The sequence below is a fragment of the Schistocerca cancellata genome, chromosome 9, assembly GCF_023864275.1.
Source record: "Schistocerca cancellata isolate TAMUIC-IGC-003103 chromosome 9, iqSchCanc2.1, whole genome shotgun sequence".
Classification (NCBI taxonomy): domain Eukaryota; kingdom Metazoa; phylum Arthropoda; class Insecta; order Orthoptera; family Acrididae; genus Schistocerca; species Schistocerca cancellata.
Genome location: NC_064634.1, coordinates 113,370,511 through 113,392,259, shown reverse-complemented (window position 1 = coordinate 113,392,259; position 21,749 = coordinate 113,370,511). Strand labels below are relative to the sequence as shown.

Here is a 21,749-nt window from a genome sequence, read left to right as displayed (position 1 = left end):
AAAATTTAACCCATGCTGAACAAGAAGATAATTGGTTTTGAGATTATTTTTAGAGGGTGGTGAAGCTTATGCTAACTAGTTTTATTCCTTTGTTAATGGAGGCATTCATGAGAGAAGCTTGAAGTTGCTAGTTTTTTTGCAGAAAAGTTAATAATAATAATAATATTAATAATAATAATAATGCTGCAGATGATGATGAAGATGGCAGGGGTAGTGTTATGTAATAGAAAGGGAGGAGAGCAGAAATGTGTGGATATTTCTTTCATTAAATCAATGTAATGCTCTTACAGCAAAGAGGCATGTAATTTATTCTGTAGGATACACATATAATGAGAGTGATGTTTGATAATTACAGTTTTATAAATCACTTGAAAGAACATTTACATTTTATATTTCAAGGATTACTGTGGAATCATTACCTTGGTCCGTTGAAGCATATTTCCACGTCTACTGTAAAAATAATTCATCTTTGTTTAGAATGACATCTTTAATTTTGCTATAGGTTGCACTGACATTATATTTCTTGCAGTATAAAGAACCAGTGCCCTTAATGGGCAGATCTGCCATTCTGGGGGAACAGCGTAACAATTATTTTTGTGATGTTGCTTGTGGCCGTGGGGAGATGGCAGACTCTACGTATGCAATCACAAAGTCTGGTCTTCTTTGTGAATTCAATAATCGCCGTCTCTTGGACAAATGGGTTGAGCTGAGAGTAAGTGAGATTTGGAATACAATAATAGTGTCATACAGCAAGACATATTAATGCCACATTAAAATTTCTGATTACTCATATTTGTAAACTCAAGCCTGTTCTAATAAAATTCATCTTAAGGTGATTATTTCATAAAAGTTATTATTACTTATTATTGTACATGCTTTATATTAATTTTACTTTACCACATGCTGTTTCTGATGTACAAAATGTTTCTTCCTTGCAGACTACAAGTGCCAACTGTATGACTGTTGGGGAAAACTTGATTTTTATTGGCTGTGCAGAGGGTATTGTGAGATGCTTCAGTCCTCAAACTCTCAGATTTGTTACTACTCTTCCGAGGACACATTATCTAGGTGTCGATGTTGCTCAGGGTCTTTCGATAGCGTAAGTTGTTTGTTTGTTTGTATTTATGTTGGTATATTAGAATACTATATTCCTACAGACTAAAGAGAAGTAATATTTGTTGTGATGGCATGGAGCAACAGCAGATATTAGCACATTTTATACAATCTCACGTGCACATTAAAATTTATAGGTGACTGGTTTCAAATAGCAAGTAACCATTTTGAAGTTTCCTACAAAAAACATACTCTGAAGTTACTGACAATGTTCAAATTGGTTATATAAGAAGATTTCTTATAGAATGTGAACATTGTCAGTAAACTTAGATATGGCTTTTTGTAGGAAAGTTAATATTAGATGCAAGAAGACTGAAGAGGAGCAGGAGGAAGAGGAGGAGGAGGAATTTAAAAGCTTATAAAAATTGTAGAGGTTATACTGCATATAAAAGGGTAAGTCAAACACTTGTTAAGCAGGCAGGGGGACTTGGAGTATACACTAAGCTACAGAATTTGACACCAAACATTTGTTTTCATTACTGGCTAGCTAATCCTGGACACATGTTGCTGGGCTCATTCTGGTTAAATGAAAATGTACACTGACAGAAAAAAAAATCACATCACCAAGAAGGAGTTGTGCAATATAAACAAAAGTTGGTAGGCATGTTTCTACATCCAGAAAATGATTTCTGTTCAAATTTTGTGTAAGATGCAAATGAATGCCGCTAATAGCATCACTATGAGAATGCAAATCAAGTTTGCTTTAAATTGTGGTGTAACGGCAGTGAGCGTTAGTTACCTTTGAGACTGGATGTGGTGAGTTGATGCTAGTCAAGAATGCCTTTAAGGCAACAGGACACCGTTATCAACACCTCACTGAGTTTGATTGAGGTCATGTAATAGGACTATCAGACACTGTATGTCCCTTCTGTGATATTGGAGAAAGACCTGGCAAGAATGTAGCCACTGTACATGATTGATGGCAGCAGTTGTTACAAGAACGTATGATAGCAAGGAGACCATGCTCCGGATGGCCACATGGTGCCACCGAAAGGGAAGACACTCATGTCTCTCATATAGCTATGCTGCATTGTACTGCACGTACAGCAGCAGTTGGCATTGCAATGACACAATGAACTGTTATAAGTCGGTTACTTGAAGGACATCTCTGAGCCAGACGCCGTGTAGCATTTATTCCACTGACCCCAAACCTCTGCTTTTTACAACTTCAGTGGTGTGAAGAAAGAGCTCATTGGAGGGCGGGGTGGAGGTCTGTTGTGTTTTTTGATGAAAGCTGGTTCTGCCTCAGGGCCAATGATGGTCGAGTGTTAGGAGACCAGTTGAGGGTCTGCACCCAACTTGTTTGTGTGGTGCTAGACACACTGGACCTACACCTGGAGTTATGGTCTGTGGCGTGAATTTGTATGACAGCAGGAGCACTCTCATGGTTATCTCGTGCACCCTAACTGCAAATTTGTACATCACTCTTGTGATTGGATCTGTAGGGGAAGTTTTCCAACAGGCTAACAGTCACCCACATACCACTGTTTGCTCTACAGAGTGCCAACGTGTTGCCTTGGCCTGCTCAATAACCAGATCTGTGTCCAGTCAAACACACATGGAACTTCATCAGATGACAACTCCAACTTGATCCGTCAAACTGACATCTAACATCTGTACAACACGACACATACACGTCTGCATGCTTGCATTCAACATTCTGACGGTTACACCAGTTATTAATGTTCGAGCATTTCCCATTTTGAATGGCTTAACTTGCATTTACGTTAAACAGTGACCTTACTAAGTTAATCACTTAAATATGTTACCAATTCAAAAAAATTCCTGAAATTTCACTACTCTGCATTAATTATCTTTTGATGTTGTGATTTTTTTCCTGTCGCTGTATGTCCTAATTTCCTTCTCCCTTCTCTCTGTCCATCTCCTCCTGCCCCTCTCACTCTCTCTCTCTGTCCATCACTTCCTCTCCCCCTCTCTCTGTCCATCACTTCCTCCCCCCTCTCTTTTCCATTCTCCTTCTTTCCACTTTCTGTGTCCATTTCTTCCCACCCTTCTGTCCTCCTCCACGTCCCTGCTCTCTCTGACCTTGAGTCTTGTTTATTGTTATTGCAAATTCAGATTGTGTAGTAATATTCCAATCATAAGCTGATAAGTCATAAATACAACTTTTTTATTTGCTAACTACGTTTCACTACTTTCAAATATGTAAGATTTTTAACAAATGAACATTTACATTTTTGTGTAGGCTTTCCCCTGTAATTGTTATGTGTGATGCTCTAGTAGGTTTATAAAACACACACATATTCAAATGCAGTGGTGTCAAAATTTCAAAGCAGTAAGTGAAGAACTTTCAGAGATTTACGATTTTCTACAAATGCAAACATAGATTTCAAATGTTTTATACTTTCTGCTGGTCTTCACCTTGTTGTTCAGAAAAAAGTTTGTTAAATTTATTTTAAACAGCAGTAGTTACAACAATAGAAGAAACCTTTTAAGACTGATTACTTAATATATTTCACTTAGTTTCTGGTACTACTGTGCACAACCACTTAGTTGGACTCTACAATTACTGCTTACGTGCTGCCAACAAGACATAACACTTGTCTGGTACAACAGATGTTTAACAGCACTGCTGTGGTCATCTTTAGTTGAAAGTTTGGAATACTTAAGTGACATCAGCAGACTCCTATAAAAAGTGATCTTAGGTTTTTCTGATGATTCACAAGTATAAAATGAAGAAACTTCATGCGACTCATGCATTTTCTCACCCATACTTGTCACAAAGTACTTGCTTGTACTGCAATTGAACAACTTGTGAAGGTACTGCACCTGAGAACATCATGTTCCAAAGTACATTTTGATGTCCACATTGTCAATTGCATATCTGATTAAATGGAGAGGGATTTTTCTACTTTGTTTCTGATGCAATTTTTAGTACTAAATGACAGCATCACTCTATAAATTCCCTGTTTAGTTGGTGAGAGATTCTTTAATTACTTTGACCACTTTAGATTGATTTAGAGTATCAGAACCAAGACAGTCATACCTTACATACGATATTATTGTGAACAGTGGGTGCGGTAAAGGAGCTGACTTAGATGAAAAAAACAAGTAAATAATTACATGTGTCATTTTAACAGTAACTGAATTTTCTATCAGTCATCATTATTTTAATTCCTTTTTTATGTTTTTATGTAAAAGAAAATTTAAAATTAAACATTTTAAAAATTACGTCTGGCAAATGACATCCCATATCATCGGTACTCTGATTTATGTAAATTCTGAGGTTTTGGTCAACTCTTTTTTTTTTTTTTTTTTTTTTTTTTTTTTTTTTTTTTTTTTTTTTTTTTTTTTTTACCTAGAGATGGATATACAGGTTATTGCTTGATGAGTATTTTTCTCCATGTGTGCAAGAGTCCTCGAATGAACGGTGTACACAATGGATTTTAGATGTCCCCATAAAAACAGTCACAAGAAGGTATATCGGGTGAACAAGCCAGTCGTGGATGATTTCCCCTACAAGAGATCAGGTGCTTGATGAACTTTCTGCCCAAAAATGCTCATTTCAGTTCACACTATGTGTGCTAGGCCTTGATCCATCTGAAACAACATCCCCTGTAGTTTCAGCCTGTGGGACAAAAAGGTTCAGTCATGTTGGAAATTCTTCAAGAATTCTGTTATTAGAAGCTCCTTTTCTATATATAAAAAAAAAAAAAAAACAAACCTAAATGATCCTTGCTCTTGGCCATTCACACCAAACATTTAAATGTTCTGTATAAAGTGGCCCCTCACAAAATTTTCTGGAATTGGTAGCACTCCAGTAGTTCATGTTTTGTTTATTCACTCTCCCATGTAGATGGAAGTGTATCTCCTCACTATAGAACACCAGAATGACATGAGACAACTTTCCAAGATCTCTTGATTAGTGTTTTGTTTGACACCAAAATCATGCTTTCCAAGTTTGTGCATTGCATCTAGTATGGGTGGAATTTGAGGTTATCTTGAAGAATTCAGGTTGTGAAATGATCAGCGGTTAAAGGGCACATGCTTGTGTCAGTGATTGCTATGCAAAGACTGTCTCCACGTACACATACACCATAATTACTCTACCACACAAACATTTGTGTTTACACTTGTCTGGTATGAGGCATTCCCAGGGGGGTCCACTGGGGTCCGAACTGCACAATAACTTTGGGTTCAATGTGGGGTGGCGGAGGTGTGGATGGACTGCTGTGGCCTGTTGTGAGGTTGTGAACCACTGAGGGCTATGGCGGGACAAAGCCTCTCCATCGTTTCTAGGCCCCTGGTTTAATACACAATACACAAGTATTATATTCAGATGTTTTATGTTTTTATGTTATACTTTCTGACATGTTCTATACCCATGAGAATCGTCTCATTTTTTGGGTCTATGGAACGAAAACTGAATCTAATCTAATCTAATCCTACCACTGAGAAATTTGCAAAAAATTCTGTCTTACTGCTTCAGTATTTTTCAGTGACCACAGCAGCCTTGGTAATCCTACTCATCATCTTTCCACATTTCTAGTTGCCCGCAAGGTGTCCACTAATAAAACAATTGATTGCCAGCAATGAATAAGACGTACGGGAATATTGTAGTGTGCATAAATGCAAGCAGCATGATGACAGCTGATTGCCCATAGGAAAAGTAGGCTTCTAAGACAAATTTGCATTGCTCCTTATGCCAATGTACTGTCACTACCGAGGCACTGATAAACTTCCAAACCCACTGCTTTGAACGACACATCTCCACCCTTTGCATATCACGTCTTCCTGCATGGTGCCCCATTCAAAACAGCAAGTTCCCATTGTTGCATTGTGTATAAGTACAACAGTTTTTTAGCGCAGAACTACTACAGTAATTTTGTTGCTGTGAGTCCAATGGAGTTTTTTTTATTTACAGACATATGGCTGCTCATCCAAATAGTGCCAAATACCCAGATGCCATAGCTCTCGCTTATGATGAAAAGAACTGCAAACTGACTTGTGTATATAATGATCATAGTTTGTATGTTTGGGATGTCCACGACATTAAGAGGGTAAGAAAATTGTTCAGTTATCTATTTTAATGAGACATTGCCAATAATAAGTTATTGGATTTTATGAAAATATTATTTATGTCATCTAAAGGCTCACAACAGGTGCATCCCTCTTAACTTGGAGTTTAATTTCCAAAAGCTAGAATAGTATTTTCTGATATAAGATGTTTCTACTGATAGTACTTGGAATTTCAGTTTCTAGTAAATAATAATTTTCTCAATTAAATTTTCTTTTTGATAATATTTTCACAATATAAGAATACTGTGGAGGTTTTAACAGTTTCTCAGACATAACAAAAACTGGTTAATAAATTTTCATAAACAGGTTGTTCATAATGGCAGACTAATCCTAAGACAACTTGAGGTTTTGAGTTCCTTACAAGATATTTCATACTTTAATTTCAGTGCATGTTTATGGGGATTAGCTTTCTGCATAGGAAAGTGCCTTAAGACCAACACATTCATTGCCCCTGTTCCTGCTTAAAATGCATTAAAAATATTGTAACCACAGAGTATATATGAGATTTCAGACTTTCTTGGCACGTTTCACTGATTAAATCTTTTCGGGTTATCATCTGAATGACAGATTCATATGAAGAATTGCATCAAGATCCTGCTACTTGGCATATACTGTAATCTGAGGTGATTTTGATTGACACATATTATAACTATGTTCACTTTGGAACTGACTAGTGTTATATTATTTTCTCATAGATTGTGAGACATTGATAACAGGGAGAATTCATTTTGATTGATTCTTCCGACACTTTTTCATAGTTGTTCACCAGTACTGTATCCTCTTCGATTATGACAGTTATTTATATCCTGATTATGCTCCTGTCGGCAAAAAAAATGTTAATTGGATAAATAAATACTGTAGAATGTACACACATTTGTGCTTTTCATTTATGTAAAGGAGTGACAGTTCATTTATCACAACAAGATATTTTTAACCATTCATAATGTTTGCCTTGTAGTTAGTCAAGAGGATTAATGCAAAAAAGTTAATTTGAAAATGAGTTAAAAACCAACAAACCCAAGTTGTATAAATAATTTCACTAAGAAATGTAAAGTAAATACCACTCATGTAAAATTAACTGTCTTGTGCCATTCATAGTGGCAAAGCAGTGTATGAAGTTATCTGCATTTAATCTGATATTACAATGAAACACTGAAACACTGTGTGTCAAAATGTGTATGAATATATAATATATTACCAGTAATATAATATGTAATATATTACCAATAGCTATTTCAGGATAAAATCACTTGGGGGGAAAAATGTGGTGGTTTAGCAACATAATCTGAAAATAACTCTTCACTTCTGTAGAGAAATTTTTTAGTTTGAGTTAAAGTTCTGGCGTGAGTGAAGTTTTAAAATAGCCTACACTGTAATTGTGACTATGTTTGTCACTTTTCAACTAAATAATGAGAATGAGACAGATGAAGCTGGAAATTATTTATGTAATGATCTTCATTTCTGTTTCATACATTTTACAATTTAATCTGCACAATTTTTATAAGATCTTTAACTTTATGTTTATTTTACTTTGTAGGTATTTTAAAGGTTGTTAATCTTAAGGTTTATTCTTACAGCATCATCATGTTAATGTTTAGAGATCAGAAGCTCTAAAATAAGTATTTGTGTGATCTATCTATAACTCATGTTGGGCCTTTCTTATAGACCTAGAAAAGGTGTCTTTGAAGTTATGGGTAGTATCAACTTCTCATTACTTTTTTGATCTATGAGAGGAAGTCACAGTTTCCGATTTTATTGTTCCAGGTTGGAAAATCCCATTCATTCCTGTTCCATTCAGCATGCATTTGGGGAGTGGATGTCTTTCCACCATTAGACCAAGGTGGAGAAATAGCAGCAACTATGCCACCTGGTTCATTTATTACTTGCTCAAGTGATGATACCATTCGTGTATGGAATCTTGATCCCAACCTTCCTCCAGACGACACTGTTTACAAACGCAACATCTATAGTAATGTATGTTTCACTCTTCTCATACATGCCATTTTGTTGTTTGGAATGTGCTACTATTACTACCTATTTTTCAAGCTGAAAGTGAAATGTTAAATTTATGCTTACAGAACCGTAATTTGAAAGAGCTGAAATAAAATAATAAACAAATTGTCGGTGTAGCATACAGGAATGTATGTTACAACTGTAACAATTCTTGTAATCATGACATTTGATGCTTGCACATGTAGTCATCAATCATGTTTGTTCATTCCTTATGTCCATAGTTGTGTAATGTCATTATTATTCAGGTTTTTATTAATACGATATAAATATTCTACAAATTATTTCCATTATTCTCCCAAATGTCACTTCCTGAAAATGCTCTACATGTACACTGCAAAATAAAATCAAACAATTGAAAATCCTGGATGAAATAATGATGATATGAAAGGGCATATGCTGATCAGCATGTAGAGGAGGCATTGAGTGTCAGGCACACTTTAAGAAACTGCTAGGTTTTATAACTCATACACATTTGCACAAACACAACTCTCTCACAAATTGCCTTCACAGCCCTGCTGTGACTACAACTGTGTATGAAATGAGGAGCAATCTTTATAGGGTGTGTGTGAGTACAAAAGCAGTGTGGGTCAGGGAGGGGTGCAGGATAGTGATGCCAGTGATGCCTGTGGTAGTGTGCAGAGACATGGTGGGGTAGCATTGACTGTGCTTGGGGGAGGAAGCAAAGGGAAGAAGAGAAGGGGAGAAGATCGTGCAGGTGCACTGGCGGTATACATGGTGTGTAGGGCTGGAGTGGGAGTAGGAAATGCCTCGGGCATGGCTGTGTGTGATGTCCTTAGGTTAGTTAGGTTTAAGTAGTTTTAAGTTCTAGGGGACTGATGACCTCAGAAGTTAAGTCCCATAGTGCTCAGAGCCATTGGATTGGACTAGGAAAGTGTACAAGTAGGTGGGGGGACAGGGAACAGTGAAGGATGATGTGAGAAGCGTTCCAGGAATGAAGGATATGTTGCAGGGGAAGGTCCCACCTACACATTTCAGAAAAGCTGGTGGTTGTGGTAAGAATCCAGATGGCACAGCCGGAGAAGCACTTGTTGAAGTCAAGCACTTGTTGAAGTCAAGCACATCATGTTGGGCAGCATGTTCAATAACTGCACAGCCCAGCTGTTGATTACCCGCAGTTCAGCGGTGGCCATTCATGTGGACAGATGGCTTCTCAGTTGTCATGCTCATGCAGAATGCAGCACATTGGTTGTAGCTAATTTGGCAGACCACATGGCTGCTTTTACAGATGACCCAGCCTTTGATGTAGTAGGAGATGCCTGTGACAGGACTGGAGTAGATGCTAATGAGAGAATGTGTGGGACAGGTCTGGTATTTGGGCCTGCTGTGGGGATATGAGCCATGGGACAAGAGATTGGGAATAGGGGTAGAATAGGGATGGACAAGGGTATTGTGTAGGTTGGGTAGGCAGTGGAATGCCACTGTGGGGGGATAGTGATGAGGATGTTTCTCATTTTAGAGCATTTGAAATCCTGGTGGAAGGTGTGATTCAGTTCATACTGAGTCATGAGAGGGCTGCTTCTATGTGCCGTACTGTGGCTATGAGAGGGATGGTAGGTGACTGGGGAGACAAGGCACCTCTTAATGCTAAATTGTTCCATGACCATTCGGCAAATCTTTCATGATTCAGCATTTGCTCATTGATGCTTTGATAACACATAAACAAATTGCTGCAAATATTTACAATAATAGTATGTGTCTTCTTTCATATGGAACAAAATCCAAACCAAGTGACCAAAGATGGTAAACAGAGATGAAATGTAGTTAAATTTTGGTCTGGTTAGAATTAATTATAATTTTATGCTTGAGATATTGAAATTGCAAATTAATACTTCACCATACAATACAAACCAATGTTAAAAACAAGTGGTTTAATACAGTAGAGAAGCAGCTGGTTCAAATCCCGATGCGGATATCCTGATTCATGTTTTCTGTGAGTTTCCTAAATCACTGGAGGCTGTTGCTTGTATTTTGGTTTATTTTGTAAGACTGATTGGTGTGATGTGATGTTGAGACGAATTGAGGTTACTTAGTGTAGATTTTGTTCATACACTCTTTACTGTAGGACAGGTACTTCCTCTGGTCCTCAGGAATTTTGACGTTATTCTTATAATGTATAGGAAAATCCCTCCACATAATCAACATAACTTGATTGAAAATGGTTTTGTCTTTGACAGGAGCTGTTGAAAGTTCTGTATGTTGACCCAGAAATGACATACCTGAAGGATCTAGATTTGGCTGCTGCTGGTGCTGAAAGGAATGACAGTTCCTATGATGGCCGTAATGGTGTCAGGTCAATAAGGATAAGTCCAGACGGCAAGCATTTAGCTTCAGGTGACAGGGCAGGTAACATCAGGTAAATCTGGGACAATGTATTTCATACAGATGTGATATCCATAGTTGCTGAGATTAACCATTTATTGTTTCTTGATTTTTTATGACTCGTTGCAGTTTTCTTGAATTGAACTGCATGAGGCAGTGACCATTTCTGTAGCTTAATTTGATTGAAACAATCAGCCATTTTGATTGAAACAAGCAAAAATTGATAGCATCTGCATTGAAACACTTACATTTGTTCCTTTAAACTCCAATATTCGCAGTAAGTGGAACTTTCTTCACAATCACATTTCAACAACTGACAGCTAACCATCATAGTGCTTCCTCATTTTAGTGACATCTGACAGTTCTAGACACTGCCACTGTCAACTTAATGGAATTAACTGTTTTTTTGTTCTCATCAGTGACAATAATAATAATTTCTTTGTTGTAGTAGTTGTTGAAGAAATCCCTCTATATCTATAAGCAAATCCTCAGTTATCATGTTTTTTGACATTTTTGAGGTTCTTTGGTGTGATTATTGTAAACATCTTGTAAGGATGGTAGCATCATAGTGACAAAAGTAATATAAGTGAATTGTGTATTTGCTTCTCTGTCTGGGAGATCTTCTATTTTCAATGTTTTTCAGTTTACTTGGTCCAATCTCAGTTCACTGTCAGCATTTTATGACTAGTCTGATCCTGTTGCATGCTCAGGTGCTCATTATTTGTTCCATGATAATATATTTAGGTGTTGTATTCTGTTTATCCAAACGGGTGGTTGTGGGAATCCAGATGTTTGCTTTACAGTTCATTATGGAACTTGAGATGGAACTGATCAGTAATTTTCACAGTACAAAAAATAACAAGCACATGTCTGTAGACCAGCACTTACAATTACAGTGGGGTGTTTCCAGTAGTGGCACAATCTGAAAAGTTCACATTTATCAGAAGAATGATGCAGTTCAAATATAGCATGGTTCTTCAGTACATTGTTGATGAAGAAGCCACACTGTAAGTGTAAAGAGATACACCATGTCCAAGAATCACTGATGTTATTTGCAATGATAGTACACAGTACTTGTTAATCACATGACAGTTCTGTCACAATTTTTGTTAATTAGAAGCACTGTTATTTTACACAACTTTTTTACAGATAAAGTGCTTGAGTTCCTTGGTAATCAGTGCATGTATTCTTGAATGCACACACACACACACACACACACACACACACACACACGAGATGCAGTCTTAGGCAACTGAAACCACACAACCATACAAATCTGAATCAAATAACGAAGCACTTCCAGCATAAGTATTACTCCGTAGCACTCTAACCACGGACTGCTAGTTTTGGATGGTGCTCGACTACTTATAGCTAGGCCTAAGAACAAACTGTTGTTCTGAAAACTACATAATGCTTTGAACTATGGCTAGGTTGGAATTTACTGCTTTTGATAAAGTGTAAGAACCAGTAGAATTCTGTATTACAAACAATGTTGTTGATTACATAATTTTAAAAGCACATGGACACTATTTTTCTTCTGCATTGTGATTCACCTCATTTACATGAATGAGTGCCATATTTCAAATCAAAGTGAATTACATGAAATTATTAATGTGTTAACAAATTAATAAAGTATGCCATTTTGCGTGGAAAAAATTAAGATAACAGTAGTATGTAGTTGAAGACTGGAATCTAACAGTGGTCATTACAAAAACTGTGATGGAAAATAGTACTTGTCCAGAAGTTCAAGTTTAATTATTGCAGAAAATAGTTAGTTTTCAGTAATTTAAAATACTTTACAGGGTAGTGGAAATGCTTAACTCTCAAACAGTATACATCAGTTTCCTCAAATATACTGTTTAGCTCACAGAGTTTTCCATATCTCAATCTACTAACTTAAAAATTAAAAGTGCTGTAATGAAAATTAATTACATAAATTGAATCAGAACACTTGAAATAAGAACCTGAATAATAAATTCCAGAGAAATTTGATCTACATGAGAACTTGATATTTCCAAGTGAGTGTCACATATCAGCTAGTAAATGTATTGGAAATGTGATAAAATTGCGACAAAAAAATTTGGTTGCTTTTGGATCAGATAAAAGAATCCATTTGTTTTGTCACAAGCTCCCAAGTGTTCTGTACAAAATCTGCTTCCATCTCAGGCCCTCAGTGTAGATCTCACACATGATATGCAAGAACAGACCTAATGCTTAATTCCAGAGCAGACTGCTTGGAGTTTGCCAATAAGTGACAGGTGCCTGGGAGCAGACCATATATTGAACACCATTCAGGGTAGGTTTGGCAAAAGTATGTAAGCATGAGGCATATACTTGGTATCTTTGTAGTACCAGTGGCATGTACTAATTGCTACAAATTAAATCACCAAAATACAGTGCAAGCTAGAGTGTAACACCCTGGGAGTACAGCTACACCACTGTAAAACCTGATAAGTCACTATAGAAAGATGTTTACCTTCAGTAAATGTCCTGCACAGAATACCAGAGGTAGTTTCAGTCGTGTAGTTTATCTCTGGAGTTGTCGCACAGGAACAGTGTCCTATTAAATTTTGTGTTGGCTGTGCACCGACAAGAAGCAGCCATCATAGATCTTTTTATAATAAACAGTTCCAATCCCAATCATATCCAAAATTTCAAATCACTCAGTTTTTGATCTCTGTCTGTCTTTGGTTCAGCCCTGTCGTTGTGTGTGTGTGTGTGTGTGTGTGTGTGTGTGTCCAATATTTCAGGACACTCATTTCTCTTAATGATGCTGTACAAGTTACATTCTGTCTTTAAAGAAAGAGAGTAAAAGATTTGAGTCTTAATAATGGAGTAAAGAAGTTGTCTTTTCATCACAGTACTTAAAAATTATGATCTGAATTTTTTTTACAGCCGCAGTTTTGCATTGTTATCGTAACATTAAATATCTATTAAATTTTTTAAAAGAGTGATTTAATGGTGTTGTTTATAAATAAATGTGTAAAATTGCCAGAAATCAGCTAAATTTACTAATGTCATTTTGTTTGTTTATCAGGATACATAGGTTACAAGATTTGCAAGAACTGTGCAGGATAGAGGCACACGATGCAGAGGTACTGTGCCTTGAATACAGTAAGCCAGAAAGTGGTCATAGATTCCTTGCTTCAGCATCTCGTGATAGACTTATTCATGTCTTCAGTGTTGATAATGTAAGTCGTCTTATTCCTAAAAATGTAAAAGTTTTTCATATTAGTTTTGTTTTAACTATATTTTGTATAGTTTTTGTAGATAACTTAAGAGAAATGATCACAATTCCTACAAGATTATATTTGCTTCATTAACTGAAATACATCTAAATTAAATCTTTTCAATAAAAAAAAGTAGGTCATTATTTGTTGTTGTTGTTGTTGTTGTTGGTGGTGGTGGTGGTGGTGGTGGTGGTGGTGGTGGTGGTAAAAATGTTCTGCATTGTGTTACATTTTACAGGAAGGTTCTTGCATTAAAATCAGATTTAGTTGTGGATCTTCACTTTTTCATTATTAAACTAAACTAAACTACTCCCGAACAGGCCATGAAGGCCCAACAGTACTGATCGGCCACCAAGTCATCCTCAGCCCACAGGCATCACTGGATGCAGATATGGAGGGGCATGTGGTCAGCACACCATTCTCCTGGCCGTTTGTCAGTTTACGAGACCGACTTTCTCATTATTAGGGTTCCGAAAATGCAGCACATATTTTTGAAAAATTCTTTTTGTTTGCAAATGATTACACACACAAATTTAAAACATTGTACACTATGACACTGACAATGAAGCCTTAGTTCTTTGAAACTGCTTGTGGGAGGGAGGGGTGGGGGGAGTGGTGATGTGGGAGATTTTTGACTGGAGTATTTGCCTTTGAAAAAACTTCAATTTTTCTTCTGAGATCGTCTTTGCTTGTTTCTTCCTTTTGGCTCCTTTTAAGCTTTCTGTTCAGAAGCAGCATTATTTTCCTGCCTCTGATTTAAGGTGGTTTTCAACATCCAATTTGATAATTATAAAATCTGCAGAGTATTGGTTTCAACCTGTCATGAGCACTCATAGCTGTGCTACCCATATTTGGCAACACCACATATAGAACTGACAAGGTACTTGGTGCAAAGCAGATCTGAAAATAACTTTTTTTTGCATGTTAGAGGATGACTTTCAGCATGATTGAAATACATTAAGAGGTTTTGTTTTCCAGTCACACACTAATGCACTGTTGTTGTTTTTCTTTTCTTTTCTTTTCTTTTCTTTTCTTTCCCTTCTGTAAACTGGGCATTGGCTGTGAGTGTAGACAGAGGAGTGGTGTGGGGAAATAGGCCCTTTCTCAGGGCAGCCAGCCTACATCCGTGTTTTGTGTTTCTGCAACACCAAAATTTGACATGTGACCATAGGGACCAATGATCCCTTTTGGTGTTTTGTTTTGATGGTCATAATCAGACTCTGTGATGAACCAGGATTAGTTTCTTCATTCATCTCAAAAGCAGAAAATAAAATAAAGAGCAACACACAGCATTCGGCAACAGATACCACACAACTGCTTGCTGATGTTGGCAATTTTGAAAACGAAGTAGTTCACACAGAGCATTACATTCATGTGATTAATGTTCATCCACATCACTCTTTTTCACACACACACACACACACACACACACACACACACACACACACACAAGTGGTCCTGTTATGTAGAGATTTGCGATAAATGCAAGCTAAGTAAGGGGCCAATGCTGTAAAGTACTCCTTGTAGAATTGACTGGGGTTCCATCCAGACCTGGCAACATATTTGTTGTCCACTCTTTCAGTTGTTTGTACACAAGGGATGCCTATTACTATGTCCTCCATAGGGAAGCCTGCGCAATGGTCAAACAACGGTATGTTTGTATGATTCTCCTGCATGAACAATTTCTTAAATGTGAAATTTACAACTTTGACTTTCCTTTTGCTAACTTCTACTGCTACACCATATGGGGCAACAGATGAGGGAATAAAGGCCTTCAAGCTGCTGAGTGATATTACATAGGGCCAAAATTTTCTTGGGTTCTTTGCAAGATCTTTTGCTAAGGTATAATAATGGTGGTATTTGTTATATGCTTCATGAATCAATCTTTTTATACACTCAAAAATCTCTACTAACATTGGTTTTTGCCATTCATCATTTGTGCATTCTCTTTTGTACTGAGAGTGCAATAATTTTTGCTTCCTCAGCATTTTCTGAATTATGTTGGTGGGTATTCTCTGTTTTTAATTCATTTACTTGGCACATATTTCTAAAGAGCATGATTTACAACCTGTATGTCCATCATACTGGAACTAAATGATGTCCGTTCATTGTTGAAGTGGGATGCTGACAACTACCTATCAGTTTTTTCCAGCAAAATTTGTCTCCCAGCCTCGACTGATTTATTAACTCCAGTAACCATCATTGCTACGATATGATGATTACTAATCCCTGTCTTTCTACTGGCACCATCAGTAAGATCACGTTTGTCTGTAGTTGTGAAGTGTAAAATATTTCCATTGCATGTGAGCTGTCAAACTAGTTGCTCAGTGCAGTTTTCGGAAAAGTGTTCAAAAGTTCTTTGCAAAGCTGTCTGCCCATACCCCCTACAGTGAATCAAGAGTCATCACAGTCTATACTTGGCAGGTTAAGGCCATTTCCAACTAATATTGCATGATCTGGGTATTTTCACACTACTGCCCATAGACTTATTTTAAGCAGTTCTAAAACAGTAACAGCGGAATTGGGTGGCCGGTAAAAAAAATCCGACAATTAATTTGATTTCACCTAGACCTGTTATACACGTCCAGGTACCTTCAGTGTCACACTCAGATTCAACCTAATGATTACCATCAACTGACTTATAATTGAAGTCCCGTAAAACATTTGTGGAATGTTGCTGGTCATCTTAAGTCATCCAAAACTGTTTTAGGACTAACCCTGAGTAAGCTTTTCATTAAAAGGTAAGATTGCTTTTGATCTGTAGCCTGTCTATGCTGTTACATAAAGCTTTGAGACTGAAAAAGTTTGGAAAAGAGACTGAGTTTGAGTAAATAAGAGTTCATAATGTTGCACCACACTGGCAAGTTATTTTGTTGAGAAGTCATCAAGAGATAATTGGAAGACTTTTTCACATTTCTACACCAACAGAAATTATTGCAACAATGCCTTACCCAGGGTTTAAAAACAAATGGTTTATCTGTATTACTGTTCATGACCATGGGAGGTTTACAACAAACTACAGACACCTAATAGTGAAATAAATGTCTAAGGAGTCAGGTCACCAGTTTTAAATTATCTTATGGTGTAAAAAGAAAATTTATTTTGAATATGATTTGTGAGGTGAAGCTAACAGAGAATCACAGTGAAGATATTTGGCAGAAACTACAGCGAAGTTGATTATTTCACAATTTTTGCTGAAGAAGATTGTGATTTGAAAGTCATATCATTATCCTGTTATAAAGATGATTTCAGGAGATACAAATCACAAATATTGTTGTTGTGTGTGTAGATGGGTAGAATCATTTTCTTTAGTATGTCGCAATGACAGATAGTTCAGGAAACTAATTTAAACAGAAGTTTCTATTATTTGTTGTGCTTTTCATTCACCGAGTATGAATAAATGCTTTTATTTGTAAAAATTAATAATGTTTTGAACAAACGTTTTTATTTGGTATTCATGAATAACAAATAAAATTTTATCTGTATTTTTTATTTGTCAGTCGAATAAATTTTACCCAATTCTGGTAGTAAGGGAAGCACATGGTAGATGTGTACACTCAAAGTGTGTAGCCTGTGTGCAAGTTAGTGAGAGCATGTGACATTTATATGGCCATGAACAAGTGCCCACTTGGCTGTGTCACCCTTGCTCAGCTGTGTAGTTAAGCGAGACAGTGTCAGTCATCTTCAGCAACTTTCACAAAAGTATACAGTGTGTATTCGTGCTCGCTCTCCCAGACTCTGCAGCCATGTGTGGACCTCTCGGATGGAACACATGTCTACTGGGTACCAGTTCAGGCCCAACCTCTACCAGTATTTGACTCCTTTGAAGTATATGTAGCAGAGAAATTATATATTTCTTCCTTGTAAGACACTTGGTTCCCCAGTTGAGTTCTGCTTTTCATTACATGGCCTGTATTTTATGCTAGCCATTCCACTGCAAGGAACTGGTGTAGCACTAGAGCATAAAGCACAGTGATACGTCTTTGCGTTCTTGCGTTTTTCATTTTACAAACACTTTTTTAAGCACATTATGTTTAGTAATAGGGCTTCACTGTATAATTTGCAATACTAGTAATTGGAAACTGTGTACATTTTTTATATTTATATGCAGAAAATAAAGCTATTCCAAACTATCTCTGATAAAATAGTTCCTCTGGATGCAATATTCTATGAAAAAGCACTTACTAGGTAATTTCACCTTTTTGCATTTTGAGGCAAAATTTGCTTCTGTATTTGTATTTATCACAAATTGTGAATTTTACAGGCACCTGCTCATTCCACAAAGTGTAGCCCTAAAAATTGTTGCATCCATGTGAAACCAGTTGAACCCTCTCTCCTTTTTCTTAAGAACATAAACTAAAAGACAAAGAGTACTAGAACCATAGCATTAAGCCTTCCAGCACATTATCTGCCATATTTCTTTTTTTCTTTATTTTCATCCATCAACCTTGTTTTGTCTTATTGTTCATTCGTATACTGGTTTGTTGATCTTTACTTTGTTCTGGTCTCAATTGTTTGCTAATTTTTTCTTATAGTAATGTTGATGACAAGTTTAACAATAATAGTGACAATACGATGACATGATTACAGCAACACAATGATGTTACAACTAGAGTCACTGACAAGATGTCACATGCAGCTGGCAGTGCAATAGTAGCCACTTTTACCATTTATTATTTGACCTGCTTTGGTGTATTAACCATTAATTAACTGCCTAACTGCCTTGACAATATTGTCTGAATATTGAAAAGTAAAATGTGCTTGAGGCGTTTTTGCTCTTAGCTAATGTTTGTTGAGAAAAATTGAGCAAGTTGTGAGTGGTAATATATTCAACTTTGAAAGATGGGCTATAACATATGCATATGTATTGTGACATACTTGTAAGCTGGTAACCTACAATGTTGTAGATTCTGATGGAAATAAGGATAGATGCATATAGTAATGATTTTATGCCACAATGCACTCTGCAGAATGTATTTACTGTCCACATGAAAAGACATACCTTCTTTTCCCTCCTTCTCTCCCAGAGTACAGAATTAAATGGAATTACAGTCACCTAGCCACCTGCAATGACTAATCAGATTCATTATTTCATGAAGTATTGGAGAAGGGTGCACTGTTTTTACAACATTAGTGTTACTAGTTACACATCCTCACGTTTCTATCTTAGGATAGGTTTCCACCCTTTCATTAACTCTCTAATAATAATCAGCCCCTCTCCCATCTGCCACCCCAAATAATGATAATAATCATCAATATCATCATAATATTTTGTTACCAATCAAGAAGAACCTTACACTCACCTTTATGTGAGAGCACCAAAGAAAATGCTAAACACATTTTTCTCTTTTTTAGTATTAGTGGCAAGGCTATTCAGTATTGGCTATTATGACAGCTATGATTGTAATTCTTTTTTGAAGTTAGTATGTGTGTGATTGTATGCCTGTCTGGTCTTGAAACTTTGCATGGAAGTGCACACACACACACACACACACACACACACACACACACACACTGTTATGTATTTGATGACACAGAAAAGTTAATAAAATGTTCCCTGTTTCAGGATTACAACTTCCTTCAGACATTAGATGACCACTCATCATCTATTACAGCTGTTCGATTCCTCAACATTCATGACCAGCTTCAAATGGTCTCATGTGGAGCAGACAAGTCCATTATATTCAGGCAGCTTCAGGGGGTGAGTAAAATATGTTTCTGTTCTTAATCATTTTGTTTTGCATTCTTTTGTTTGGCAGCCCTGCTATGTTTTTGTATTTTCTGTACTGTATTTAGCATTAGTTCAAGAAACATATTCATACTCATACACCCACACATGTAAAAGTAAAGAATGTTCGTCTGATAGCTCTGATGTTAAGGAAAAAAAAAAGCCCTTTGCAAAAAGTGAAAGATAAAGAAAAGGATGTGTTTTCAGTTATATTTTCTGATTTCAATGATAAGTTTTGGCAAATATTGTTTCACACTATTCAGCATTAACTCAGTAACTGTTGCTCAGTTCCCTAAATGAACGTCGTGACAAGTCCAGAGTAAGCAAAGAATCTAGTCATCAGTTTCTTGGAATGCGTAAACAGTTGATTGCTGCTAGTTTCCGGCTTTCATGAATGTATCCAAGTTTCGTGTTCCGTTATTATAAGCTATCTGCATATTTGATTTTCTTTTTCTAAATTCCTTACACCATTCAACCTGTTTTTTCAGCTAAGGTCAAATTGTCTGTAATCTATCAGGAACAGATCTTTTTCAGAGCTAAATATTCAGTCAAAATCAAAAGCACTGCAGCTTCAATATGCCTAAGGGTGCCTCTGTCTGTTGGTAGGTCATAAGTGATCTTCTTCTGTCATATTACAGATAGCCTCAGTGTTGTCCAGAACAGTTGTTTTTGACCGATAGAAGTAAGATGATGAGGAAATTCTGCAAATCAGTCTTAACATTGTTTTCAGAAGGTGATTAGCAGAAGTTTATTGAAACAAATCAAGGCATTTCTCGTTGACTAAGGTCTTTGCAAATACTGTAAAAATTCATCCAATGAAAACCTTCATATTTTCATTTTTTCACACTATTATTTCTTCAAACTCTTATTGTGATCAAATTGCTAGTCCAATTTCTGAGCTACATGGTTAGAATATGTTAACATTTTCCTGGCTGCAGTTCTGCTCAACTTTTGAGATCTTACTGCTGATGACTAAAAGTCCTAAAGACTATAATCAGTGCTATCTTTAGGCCCTTTTGTGTCCCGGATGAGATAGGACCTCTCCCTGTAATTATGACGTGGACATTCTAGTGATTGCTAAGGTGTGGAAAATTCTTTGATCATCTGTCTTCTCTCTGACCCATGGCTGCTGCCTATGAAACCACCCTTGATATGTTAGTCCTGATTTGACAGTCCATACCTGCGCCTACTAATGCAACCGGTAGCTGCCTGACACTGGATGGGACGTGAATCAAAGGAAATTAACATGAGTTAAAATTATACATGAGACACATTGATATATTGCTGTACACCTACAAACAACATTAGTTTGACTACATATGACAAGTTCTATCTAGTGCTTGTATGTAAAAAGACTTGAGGCACCCTTCATAATTTGAAATCTTGTGAAATTAAATTGGCTTTGGTAATTGCTATTCCTCATGTTCTGTTGCAGATGCTCGTATTCGCTGCTGCACTTTTCTTCAGAAACCTCTTTCTGCTTACAGTTGAGAATAATAGTTTATAATGTATAAACAATATCTTTTGTAGTACTATGAATAGTTAAAGTGTGATGAGATAAACATTTGCTGAGGGACAGTTAGGGATGCTTTGAATAATTAAACAATTTCATTTATAAAATTCAAACAATGGAAACTCTAGGTAGGAATATCAGTAGTGTAGGAAAAGACAGATTGCTACACAAAATAAATAAATCACACCTCATGCACACACAACCACGTACTCCCACATTTTGGGCCAGAATGCAACTATTGTGTGGGGTGCAGGCAGGGGGCAGGGAAGGTGAAGGGATAGTAATGTACAGGTGGGGAGAGACACGAACACTGTCTGGTGGAGTGTGCAGGGACCAGACAGTCAACATGCACAATGTCATGAGGTTGTGGGGCAGGGAGGTAGAGAAAAAAAAAAGAGGAGCAAGGAAAGATGGGCAGATGTGTTGGCAGAGGACTGCAAATAAACAGGGTGGTAGATGAGAATGGGGAGGAGGTAATAGAACAGAGGAGGTGGAAACTGTTGGGTGGATGGTGTGGGGACAGTATGTTACCATAGGTTGAGGTTGGGATAATTACAGGAGTGGAGAATGTGTTGTAAGGATAACTTCCATCTGCACAGTTCAGAAAAGCGGTGGTGGAGGGAAGCATCCAGAAGTCCAGGTAGTGAAGCAGCCATTGAAATCAAGTGTGTTGTTTTCAGCTACATGTTGTGCCACAGGATGATCTACTTTGCTCTTGGTCACAGTTTGGGTGCCATACGGGTGCCCATGGCTGTGTCTCAAACTTGTTTAT

The 21,749-nt window shown here is 36.9% G+C and overlaps 1 protein-coding gene across 1 annotated transcript in view; it reads left to right on the top strand.

Moving 5' to 3' along the window:
- The window catches only part of LOC126100190 (mitogen-activated protein kinase-binding protein 1), a 366,221-nt gene that overhangs the window by 271,479 nt on the left and 72,993 nt on the right, over nt 1-21,749 (top strand). Inside the window, exons 6-12 of the mRNA XM_049910749.1 lie at nt 530-712; nt 939-1,099; nt 5,999-6,134; nt 7,918-8,127; nt 10,362-10,540; nt 13,544-13,697; nt 19,303-19,437. Coding sequence (XP_049766706.1) covers nt 530-712; nt 939-1,099; nt 5,999-6,134; nt 7,918-8,127; nt 10,362-10,540; nt 13,544-13,697; nt 19,303-19,437 — 1,158 coding nt within the window. The remainder of the gene's footprint in view (nt 1-529; nt 713-938; nt 1,100-5,998; nt 6,135-7,917; nt 8,128-10,361; nt 10,541-13,543; nt 13,698-19,302; nt 19,438-21,749) is intronic.